The sequence below is a fragment of the Gavia stellata genome, chromosome 1 (genome assembly GCF_030936135.1).
Source record: "Gavia stellata isolate bGavSte3 chromosome 1, bGavSte3.hap2, whole genome shotgun sequence".
Taxonomy (NCBI): Eukaryota; Metazoa; Chordata; class Aves; order Gaviiformes; family Gaviidae; genus Gavia; species Gavia stellata.
In genome coordinates this window covers 98,697,258-98,709,356 of record NC_082594.1, presented here as the reverse complement: position 1 = coordinate 98,709,356, position 12,099 = coordinate 98,697,258, and the positions used below count along the sequence as shown (strand labels likewise).

Genomic DNA, 12,099 nt, shown 5'->3' with positions numbered 1-12,099 from the left:
CGAAATGTTAAATTCCTATTAAGTGATCACATGATCTTTGAAAGGAGTGTCATCTTTGGTATCTACCTTGTAAGCCGTAGAGTTTTAACCTGAGGGGAGCAGAATCTTTCGTGGTCTATTCCTGTTGATAAGTGAGAAATGACTGATAGAAATGGAAAAGGGAACGGAAGAGGGGGAAAGGGAGAAGGGAGAAGGGGGTTCCGAGTACAGGCAAGAAGTGTGTGTATGGAAATGCATCAGAAATAGCGCAGAGATGGAACATTTTGTTCTAAGCATTGCAGAAACATGGACATAATCCCTGTTCCTCTGATTCAAAGTATTAAGAGTGCAAAAATCAGTCCTTTCATTCAAAACAGACTGTTTATAAAGTAGAAGAACCTGCTACTGCAAGCAGTTCCTTTCCAAGTATAATGCTTATTATTGTATAGAATGGATGCCATTCATTAGGATTATTCATATCAATAAAGCTGCTTTTGACCTTCGTTACTGAATTATTTATGTTTAAAAGCATCTTTCTTTGGAAATAGAGTGGTCTTTAGAAGTAGGGCATGGGAATGGTGGATTTCTCTGAGTGTAGAGTAACTGAAGCAGCATTTTCTGGTTAAAAAAACTATTCATAAATTTTGGTTGAATACAACAAACAGCACCAGGAAGGTTAAAGATGAAGAATAAATCCCAGATATTTCAATGTGAACAATTTTAATATTTTTGTCATGGATTCACAATCAGACAGTGGTAGTCATTGCAAATCACAGGAAATACAGTAACTGGACTATTGGCTAGCCGGCTGCCCAAAAGACAGAGTATTTGCCTGTATGCTGATAATTCAAGCTTGAGATCCTTTTCCTCCCTGATTGAGAGCAGAGATTTGGCATGAAGTGTTCTTCACTGCCTATATGTGTCCAGTATCTGAAATAAATGTACCAGTTATCTTATGTAGCTCAGATTCCCTGGTTGAAAAGTTCTTCTCTTTGCAAAGCACTTATATATTGACTGGAACAATTTTAGTCGATGGGGGGAGGAATTGAAAGAAGCCTACCCAAGAGCTCTTGTAATGGCACCTTGTGGATAGGGCATCCTCCTGTGAAGTGGGTCATAGCAGTCCACGCTCCTCTCTGATGTTGGTTGGGACATTTGAACTAGGGCCTTCCACATGAAAAGTAAATAGTCAACTGATCGATAAGGTATTAGAGGCAAACCACTCGCTCACTCTGCTTAATGGTTTTTGCTCTTCTTATTAAAAATGCATAAACTAACTCTTCTCTTTTAGGGTTTCTTTTTAATCTCAAGGACCTTGCTGCTGTACCCCTTTCCCCCCGCACACACCAAAACTTACTTTCACAGCTCTAAACAAAGGAAATAGTCTATTAAATAAGAAAGTAGTTACAAGTTGTAAGGATCATATTCCAGCTGTGTAGGAGCAATGTCAGGAAAACAGGTATTTTCAGCAATTGTACCATGGCATCACAACCATACTCTTAGCGCTCTGTGCTTCTGGCAGGCTATGTACCACTGAAACATAAAATCATCTGCTGTAGTCAGACATACTTCTCTTACCAAAAGTGAACCAGGTTAACAAGTTCCAGCTCCTAGCAGCTTGTCATGAGCTTCCCAGCAACATGTTATTGCCCCCTCAGGTATGCTGGGATAACTGCATGTGAAGTATTCCTTTATTCAGCTCCATAAAAAACCCAGGCTGTGAGCTTTATGCTCTTTAGCGATGCCGATTGTTTTTTAAACCTTACTTATTTGGATCAAAGTCTTTTAGGGAACAGCTATAGATGCAGTTTGATGTTGGCAGGTCTGAAGGCTGGTGTTTTTGGCAGATGGGCAGAGATGAGCCACAGAGGGGTGGCAGCTACTACACCTCACTGAGCTGAAGTCAGAACAGCATGTCTACTCACGGCATTAATATCATGCTAAGTTAATAAGTTGAAGGCTCAAATAAACCTAAAATCTTTATTTTAATAACCTTTTAGGTATCATACAGCCATATCACCCCCAATGCATTTCTTCAGCATACAGAAGTACGGCAAAGAAATGCAACATAATAAGCAGTCTTTCTGGGAAATGAAAGTAGGCACTTGAAATAGAGCACTTTATAGACTCAGTCTGTCCAGTCTGGGTGCTATCTTGCAGTTTTTCTCAGATCACAAGCTCTGCTTTCCAAGAGAAAATGGAAAGAGAGGATAACTGTATTTTTCAGCAGGTCTGGCCTGGGACTTAGCTGTGAGGGGCAGAGTGTTGTGTTCCATGCCAAAAGATGTACTTAAGCATGCATTGAGAGTTAATGGTAAAAGCAGTCTGTTCATGACGGTAAATCTCATGTGTTTATGTGAGTGTACCCTTGTTGGCCCAAGAACAGAGGTGAGCACCTGGAAGTATTAAGTCTCTAATACTGTGCAGCCCTAACAAATATTTCATTGGCAGCTATCTGGAGTGAGGTGAATATATGCCATGTGTAAAATGACATATAACTAATGTATGAGCTGATGTTTACAAAATAATCAATATCACAGATAAACACAAATGAGGGCAGTGGAGAGGCTGGTTTCCATCTTTCTTCTTCACCCAAATGGGAGGCTTTGGCTGTGCAGTGTCAGAACAAGATACTGCCTTGCATGTTGCATCACGTGAGGATAAGAACCAGCACAAAGTAATGCACTCAAATAAGGAAAGTTCTTCCTCTGATCTGGCCACAGATCAGCTTCAGGGAGCATGAACATTACACAAGATGTTTGTCTTAGGCAAAGAAGCTCTATAGGGGTTTGCTTTTTGCTTTATTAGTGCCATGGATATATTAAGAAGTACTGTTAATCAACCTTATTTCAAAAGCATGTCAAGTTGTGTTGGTAGTGAGTGGCAGGGCAGCAAAAGAGACAGAGGGACGTGTTTCTTTCCATTGATTGTAGCAGATCTTGATTCCCTTAGATGCCAGGAGATTTTGGCTTAGCCCTTGGCTTCAAAACCCTAAAGTTGAGTAAGAAGCTGTAGGTACGTGAGGAAGGGAGATGACTCCATTACATATTCACATGGTTTGTATTTTGGTTTGTATTTTTAAAAAAATGTCTGCTGCTTCCAAACATTGGCATTTGGTCAGAGCTGTTCAGAGAAGAGGTAGATAGGTAGTAAAAGCCTATTGATGCCTCTTTGCGGTACTGATTGCTCAGGGAGGTCATACATGTTCATTGTAGAAGTGGAAGTAATGAGACACAAATGGGGAGGGACGGGAGAGCTAAACTTGCTTTTGCCTCTTCCCCCTTCTTCGAAGTCATCATGGGTTATGACGCACCTTGATTTGTGTGTTGGGTTTTTCCTTTGATTCTTAAAGAAAAAGCTCTTTGTCAGACTTGTGTTCATGATTGAATTTCTCCATGGGAATGAAAGTATCGAGTAGTGGTAGTGATCATTTACAAAAATCGATCAAAATGTATGTAATCTGTATGTATCACTTTTTTTTTTTTTTTTTCTTAATAGATACAAGAATTCTCTTCTGATTTCTGGACTGGTTCACAGCTTGCATGCTGGGATAAAACTGAAAGACCCTGGTCCTTATTTCCCAAACTCTCCATATACCTCAGGGATGAAAACTCCAGTAGGTCGTTTCGGATCTCTATCCTACCACAGGTCTCAACCTTCTTTATTTATTCAGTTATGCATTTATTTTTACTATTATAAAGCACATGCTCTTAAAAAATAGGAGCTTTTTTAGCAGTAATATAGAAGTGGCTTATTGCATGCAAAGGAAATCTTTTTAAATGAACTTTTAAAAATCAAATTTTAAATAGGGAAAATAACTTGTCGAACCTAAACTAAAAAAGAAAAACACAGTTTCCCTCTGAGTGCAGTCCATGTAGTTGGGAATGATTTTTTTCAAATTGTCAGGAAAAATAAGCAAGTTTTTGTTTTGTTTTCCTGAGCTTTAGCCACATTAGATGTCAATACAGAATGTGCCTGCTCATTTTGATCTTCTTGTTTTGGAAAGCATATTGATTTGTTTTTCATGGCATTCTGAGTTGGAGCACTTCTGAACATGATAGTCTTGGCAATGAGCCTATGTGATGTCTTCACCACTTTCTGTAACTTGGTTGGTTTATCTTTTTATTAAAATTTCATCCCACCTTTTGGAATATAATGTGCCACTTTTATTTTTCCTCTCTGGCTTCCCCTCCCAGTATACGTGGCAATACAGACTAGTATCCTCTAACATTACTAATACAGTCTGTTACGTCAGGGAATGGTCAGGAGCAAAGGGAGGAATGAACCTATTAAGTACATTTTAACTTGAAATATAGTAAAGCCTTATGATAAGTTTTTTCTGTATTAATCATGTAGCTTGGCAATCTTTCATTTCTCCCTGAGGAGACAAGGGGTAAAATGTGACTTGAATCTACAGCCTTGAAGCTGACACTGAATGCTTTCTGAATCAATTCCATCCTGATAATTTTTTAAATACTGAAATTATTCTCTAATTTGAGTTCATATCCCAAGTTCTTTCTCAGCTATCCTTCCCTCATGGAAAATACAATAAAAAGTGGCTCTTCTGAATTTGCTTCTGACCTTCACATAGTGACTGACTGTGTTCAAATTTAAGTTTAGAATCCAAGAGCTTTACCTCTTACCTGCATGGAAGCTTTGACCAGTTTTAAATCATGTACCGAAATCTGTTTGCCCCTATTCATTCTGTAGTTCCAGTGGAGTTTGAGTGTTTGAATATAAAAATCAAAAGGTCTGAACTTCTGAGTACTGTGTGGTGTTGCATCTTACACTCTGGCTGCTTTTTTTTTTTTTAAATAGCTTTATATTCAACCCATCCTGGGAATAGGAGAGAATTTACAGTGCTACCGATTCGGCATCTCTTCCTCCACGAATGCTCTAGTTATTGGTGCTACAGTCATGGAAGGCTTCTATGTAATATTTGACAGAGCCCAGAGGAGAGTGGGCTTTGCAGTGAGTCCATGTGCAGGTAAGAGAAACATTGTTCAGGACTTGGTGAGTGAAGAAACACCTGCTCTTTCAGAGAAACACCTTTGCCACTTACCTGATGGGGAAAAGCGTGGTTACCCATGAAGTGTGAAGGGTGTATTTTTGAGCAATCCCAAGCTGTTAAGATTTCAAGGGGAGAAAAAAAAAAAGTTGTATTGCACGCAAGTCTTTTTGGCTTGAAGTAAATCAGCCGTAGCTCTGGGTATCTTCCCTCTGTGTTCTTCCCTCTGAGAGAAGATCTTCTTTCTGACATATCTGTCTGTGTGTGCAGTTTCCCCAACAGTTGCATGAGACGAGTCCCTGTTTTTAATGCAGCTTCTGTTTTGTGTAGTTCCTGTTCTAATTTGAGGATAAAGGGATTCTTCAACTAACTTTTGCAATGTGCAGTGAAGTACCTTACTCGCACTTTTCTCTTAATGTAAATTGTGCCTTTTCAGCCTCTCAGAAATACTCAAAGAAAGAGCTAAGATGAAAATGGGACTCAAATTAAGACTTGTGGTGTTTGTGTTGGTTCTAAACAAATAGTTTTCTCAGTTAAGTAGAAAGCCATTAATTTTTTAATTAGCGGCTGAGGAAATGTGAAAAAGCTCATACTTTTTGGCTGATTTTACAGTGCTGGTTAACTTTCTTGCTTTTTCATGATTTCTCTTATCTCACCAATGGAAGCTAAACCCAAAAGTTTTGGGGTTTCCTCCCCTTGTTGAGACATTGCTTTGGCACCACAAGAACACACAAGTGGGAGAGGAGGGAAAGGACATGCACCCATATGCAAGTCTCTGTCCCAAACAGAAGTGGTCTGTGCCCTGAAAAACATTGTATCTTCTGAGATTTGCATGAGAAAAGGACTACAACTGACAGTGCTTCTTTAATCCCCAGTATTTATGTTAGAGAGTGTAAGGGCAGTAAGTATTTGAGTGCTTAATGCAACCAGGTAATTGAGGGGAAAAAAGAGAGATACTAGCTAGCTGAGTTGTAGCTCCAGGGCATTTTAAAAGCTTTTTTTTTTTTAATCTCTCCATTGTTAATGGGTTAAAAATTGTCGTCTTTGAGCTTGCTACAAAAGAAAATCTGGATATTGATGTGGGTTGCTTAATGAAGACCTCTATGAGGTACCATGCAGTGATGAAAGACACATTTTGAATGCATCTGGAAGGAAAGCGTAACTAGACAAATACTGCAAACCAGGTTTTCCTACCTTTCATTCTTCCTTGTGCTTCCTGACTGCAATTCTAGCAAGCATAGAGCTGCCTCCTGTCCCTGCCACGCTGCAGCCATTAATGGAGAGTGGAGGGGGTGCATTTTAACAGAATATATTGACCGACATGTGGTCAGCAGGGGACACGAGCCAGCTGGTGCTCATAAGAACTGCTTTGACAGCACATCTTTGTTGAGAAAAAGAATCAGGGAGCCATAATAACACATTAATGTTAATATTGCTACATAGAAGCATAGAGTTTGGCCACTTCATGTAGTTCTGACAACCTCGTCTAAAGAGGAAGAACTGAGCTTGTTGAATAGAAATGAAATCTGAATTTACATGAGCTTGGACACATGATGATACCCAGCTGGTGCTAGAAGGCATTTCCTCCTTGTTTCTTTGTCCATGTTTCATGCATATGTCTAACCTAGCATCATGGGAACTTAACTTCTTGAGAAATCAGATGACACAAGCCACTGACTGAGACAAGATACACTGATTTGTCAGACTCCACTCACATGGGGCAGATAACATTTTGCTGGATGTGGCAGTTATTCTGAATTTACTTCTTCACAGCTTGTGGTTTCCATATTTAACACTACTTTCATCAGAAAACCACAACTGTGAGTGGTTAGCAGCCAATGCAGTGTGAGGGATTAAACTGCCTAACTGGCTTCCTGTGGAGGCCAGCCATGTCCTCCATAGCAACTATATTAATGTAATTTATTTGGAGCTTTTTAGTCTGTTCGTGGGCATAAATTGAATTGAATTACTGGTGGCATAAAATTTCAGAAATAGAGAAATATAAAAGACCATTTGATGTGGCTTTGCAATGACCTATGCTTTCTTGTTTACAATAGAGTGTTAACACTAAATTTAAGCCCGTGCTTTTATAAGATGTTGAACAGGTATGTGCCGAATACAAAAATGAGGGGAACAGGACTAAAAGCCTTAACTTCATTGCAACTCCCAAGTTTCCATTGAGACTTGGCTAGAGATGAGAACTGGCTTATCCCACAATGCTCCTTGCACCATTTTCATTCACCAGGATGTACCAAGAGTGAGGAGAGTTAGACAGATGGCTGCAGGAAACTATTCCATTGTAGCAGGAAAGGAAATTTGCCTTTTCCTCAATATGTGAAACCCTTTAAGAGTTACTCTGCCTGTTACTAATTTCAAATTGTTTCAAGTTGCCTGTTGATAATTTCAGGGATAACCTACTGTTTACAGGATGACTAGGAAAGGTTTTGGATCAGGTCCCTTCTTGAGACAAGATGTTCAGATCAACTAGTTAGTCTTAGTGAAGCAACATAATGGTACCTCAGCATCGAGCAGAATTAGACCCCTAATATTTTTGTAGTAAGTGAGAAGATCATAGGAGCAATACTTGGGTATTTTTTAGGGAAGAAATGCACCAAGCACTGTAATCATAAATGACTTCTACACTAAACTGTGATGAGACAGAATGCACCCAAATTTATGGGCACTAAACTCGGGAGAATGGATGGCATGATAAATAGCAGAGCTTCAGTCCAGAAGGACCTTGGTAGGTCCCCAGAAGGACTGAGCAGCAGAAACCTCAAGAGTCTTAGTGAACAGAAGTGCAAAGTTCTGCACCTAGAGCAGAAAACCACCATGCATGGGTACAGTCTGGGAAGGGACCAGCTGAATAGCAGCCCTGCGGAAAAAGAACTGGAGATTATGGGGATTAAGTTGAATGCAAGCCAAGGGTGAGTGCAAGTGAAACTGCATAACAAAGGGCAACATCCACCAGTTACATTCAGAAAGGTTCAAGTTGGACATGAGGAATTTCTTCTTCATCAGGAGGGTGGTACAGCACTGAAACAGGCTGCCCAGAGGGATCATGAGGTCTCCATACTCAGGGAGACCTGGCTGGATAAAGCTGCAGCAGACCTGATCTATTGATGGTGACAGTCCTGCTCTGAGTAGGAGGCTGGACCTGGTGACTTCCAGGGGCCCATTCCAAACAGCACTTTACGATTTTATGATAAATTTGATCCAACTTCAGGTTTGCTTCCTTTCCAGACCCCCCAAGATGGTGAGTGAGTGAGAGTGTGCTTGAGTTCTATACAAATGTTATAAAATAGCATTTTTCCAGAGGTGCCACTTTTGTCCTGTAATGATCAATTATGAAGAAAATCTCATTTATTCAAGGTCAAGAATTTATTGTAGGTAGCTATCACCAGATGTTCTAAAAAAAATATGCCAAAATATCCTAATTCAGCTAAACGCATGTGACTGTTAGTTTATGTTAAGGGCTTTTTGAACAATTTAGGCAAATTTCCTCTCTTTTGATTTCCTCTCAATTTCTCTGGGGGTGGAAGAGGGTGAGGGAAAACTTTTTGGAGGGAAGAAAGCAGAGGCTGTTCTGCTATGAAGCATTCTCAAAATGTAATTTAAAATGTCAGCCACTATGGCAACAGTTTTGTATTGCCTTTTTTAATAGGAGTAATTATTGTACTCAAGCCAAATAATGAGTAATTAGGGACTGATTATTTTCAAAGCTATCTCCAAGGTAGAAAACTGTGCTGGTTTTGGTGTGGTTTTTTTTCACTTCTTCAAAATACTGAACTCCTAAGTAGCAATACTTATGCCTTGTACTTCACATTAGTATTAAATGTGGTTTGGTTTGGGTTTGCTGCAGGGCTTCACAGAGGCAGATGAAATGGTGTGAGGGGGTGAGATGTCCAGAAGAAACAATTGCATGGTAGACAAAGTGCAATACTGTGACTCTGAATGAAACAGATTTCTGCCACAGACCTTCTAGGTAGTCTTTTACAAGTCTGTCCACTACTGTGCAGCTCCCTTACCATATTTATGTAACACCAGTGTCTTGGCAAAGATATGCTGATCATATAGGGTGCACAGGCCAGTTTATCACCATCTGATGAGTTGAGAGATCACATGTTTGGTATTCACCAGTGTTAAGGTGCTTGTGGGTGCAGCCTCAGGTTTCACTCGGTCCACTCTAACAGCATATTGCTGCTAAAGGAATCTTCCCACACTTGCAGCTGGAGAAGGGGTTGGTTCATTTGAGCTATCCTACAGAAAATTCCTCGTTTGGGCATTTTTTTTTGTTATGAAGGTTGATTTTCCATCAGATCAGTGAGTTGCCCTGACTCTCCTTGCAGCCTACCAGTCACTAGCAACAATACAAAAGAGGCAGCGAGGCACAGGAGTGAGGGCAAGCAGAACTGTCTCTTTCAGCAGTAGCCCGCGATTAACTTGAGTTAAGTCTAATGAGACTTAAACCTTAAAATAATATGAGGCGTTGGAAGGCCAGGGACTGAATATCAACTAAAATCTCTCCCAGTAAATAGCAGATAAAGCAGCCCACCTATTCTGCATTTATTTCTCCACAAAGAACCTTCAAGGCCACGTCCTGCCTTTCTAAAACCCAGGCTCCCCTCCTCCTTCCAAAGAGTATTTTATGCTAATCTCTTTAAATATGCTTTCTGGAGTCATGTCTAAGATATGTGTAAATAAGAGATACTATTTTCAGTAGGCAGGATCACTTACAGTTTGGCAAGAGCGTGTTTGTGTATAAAATGAACAAGAAATTAAGCAGGAAGGTTAAAACTGAGGCCTTCATAAGAAATACACAAATGTGTCTTGAAGTATCTGACTAGAGAAGTGAATTACAGCTGTTTGGAAGACTTGTTAAAATGCACAGACAGTACTAACTGCAGGCTCCTAGTTGCCCCAAGCAAGCTAAAAGGTATCCATTCTTCCGTGGCTGCGCACCTGCAGATACGAAATGGTCTGAATATTTTGTTGCCCTAGGCAACTCACTTGCTCTGCCTTTACAATACGCGTAGCCCTGTCCACAACTCAGGGGAACTTTGCTGCGCTTGCCACGGTTACTGTGACAACCGTGGGCAGCATAACCCTTTTTAGCAAATACTGGTTTAACAAGTAGGGGTTTGTGATGGTAATGAAACAAGTCACACAGTCTGTGATGTTACCGAGATGGATGGCTGTTCGAAAACAGAGCTGCCAAGGCACCCCTTCATGCTTCTTGCCTTAGCTTTGTCATTTCCATTTTTCGAGCTGCTTGGTTAGGTTTTCCCTCCCTGCCCAACAACACTGCTCCTTCATGTCCCAGCTCCTCACTCCTGACATTGACCTTCCTCTCCACCATTCCCCTTTTCTGTACAGCCGTCACCCAGCTCTCCTGCTTCACCTCCTCTTCCTTCTGAATTTTCACCTCCACTCACAAGAGTATCTGTGCTGCTTTCCACCCTGCACCTTGTGTTTAGGATACAGTCCTTTAAGGTATCTATGAAGCTAATGATCCTGCATGCTGCTCCCTAAGACCCTGGAAGATAGGAAACACAGAAGATGGAAGAGTACCTCAGATGATTCTTACAGTTGTTGCAAATGCCAGAAACAAACAAAAACTGACCTACTCCACTGTAGGTGTTGTAGGATTTTTAACTTTGTTAAATTGACATTTCTGAAAGGTTAGTCCAGAGAGAAAAGGTGATCCAGTGGCTTGGGCTTTAATGTAGGCTTTGGGAAACCTGATTTAAATGTCTGCTCTCTTGTTGACAGCCTGTGTAGATGTGGAAGTATCATGGTCTCCTTATGCTTCAGATTCCCATTTTATAAACATGGAATACTAGTATTTTTATTGCAATGAGAAAAACAATAAAATATGAGTATGCTGAGATGTATGATGATGGAGGAAAAGGGATATATAGGTATTTAAGCTAGATCTTTTGTTATTTGCTTTTAAATGGTGTCTACAGACTTAATGTTTTTCCTTTTGTAATTTCTCAGAAGTTGATGGCTCTCCAGTATCTGAGATTGAAGGCCCTTTCACAACAGCAGATGTTGCAAGCAACTGTGTTTCTAGTGTTTCTTTCCATGAACCAGTGTTGTGGATTGCCTCCTATGCTCTCATGAGTCTGTGTGGAATTATTCTCCTTGTACTGATTATCCTGCTGCTTATTCCACCACGGTGTCAGCATCGCTACACTGACAATGACGTGGTCAATGACGAATCTTCGTTAGTGCGTCATCGATGGAAATGAGAAACTTGATCATGAAACCTGGGACTTAAACAGAATGAAGAACTAAGTACTTTGCCAAGGGGAAGAAGCCAATGCCTTGGTCCTTTCTACATTCCTTACAAATTGCTGTTGAAATCCCGCCAAATACCCTGCATCGTAACTTTTTAAGCTTTATTTTCTAACACTGATTCTGAACCAAAGCACTGTTAACCACCTCTTAAGTGCTACGGTACTGGATTTGTTACAGTGAGCCTTTATGCTCTCAATAGTACCTTCTTTAAGAAAAAAAAAAAAGGAAAAAAAAGAGAAGAAAACACACCATGATGTTCTTTCACTGTCTGAACAAAATTGTCCATCCCTCTTTCACAAAAAAAGGAGCTGTCAGTATTTTATAACTAATCGAGCCCTGGCTGTAGAAAAAGAGAAAAAAAACCTTAATAATCTTTCTTATTAATTGCATTAAATGAATACTGCTTTCTGTTTACATCAATTCATTTTGAAACTGCTTATGGTGCTGGGGACGGAGAAAGGTCAGACTTAAGCAGCAGAGAAAAGCAAGTGAGGTCAAGAAGAAATGTCGGTTTGTGGGTTTTTTTCCTCGAGATCACTGCTGCCACTTGAGAGGGTTGCCCTTCCTGAGTGTCATTACAAAATAGTTTGAGGTGGTGAAAACTGGGAAACAAACTTGTTCAGCCTTAGTGTAAAACAAGACTACCTCTCTTAATTTACAAGGATGCTACCACTCGTAAGTGTGTGGCTTAGAACCGGTCTTGAAGCACAAGACACTCCATACAACCAAATGCAGCTCCTTGGCTTGGAAGTAGTGGATTTTATAAAAAATAATACTTTATGACTTTCCACTTTGGTGCACAAAAAAAG

The 12,099-nt window shown here is 40.2% G+C and overlaps 1 protein-coding gene across 1 annotated transcript in view; it reads left to right on the top strand.

The window, feature by feature from the left end:
- The window catches only part of BACE2 (beta-secretase 2), a 47,507-nt gene extending 36,083 nt beyond the window's left edge, over positions 1-11,424 (top strand). Inside the window, exons 7-9 of the mRNA XM_059818801.1 lie at positions 3,478-3,627; positions 4,798-4,966; positions 10,988-11,424. Coding sequence (XP_059674784.1) covers positions 3,478-3,627; positions 4,798-4,966; positions 10,988-11,241 — 573 coding nt within the window. The 3' untranslated portion in view covers positions 11,242-11,424. The remainder of the gene's footprint in view (positions 1-3,477; positions 3,628-4,797; positions 4,967-10,987) is intronic.
- Positions 11,425-12,099: the final 675 nt, after the last annotated feature.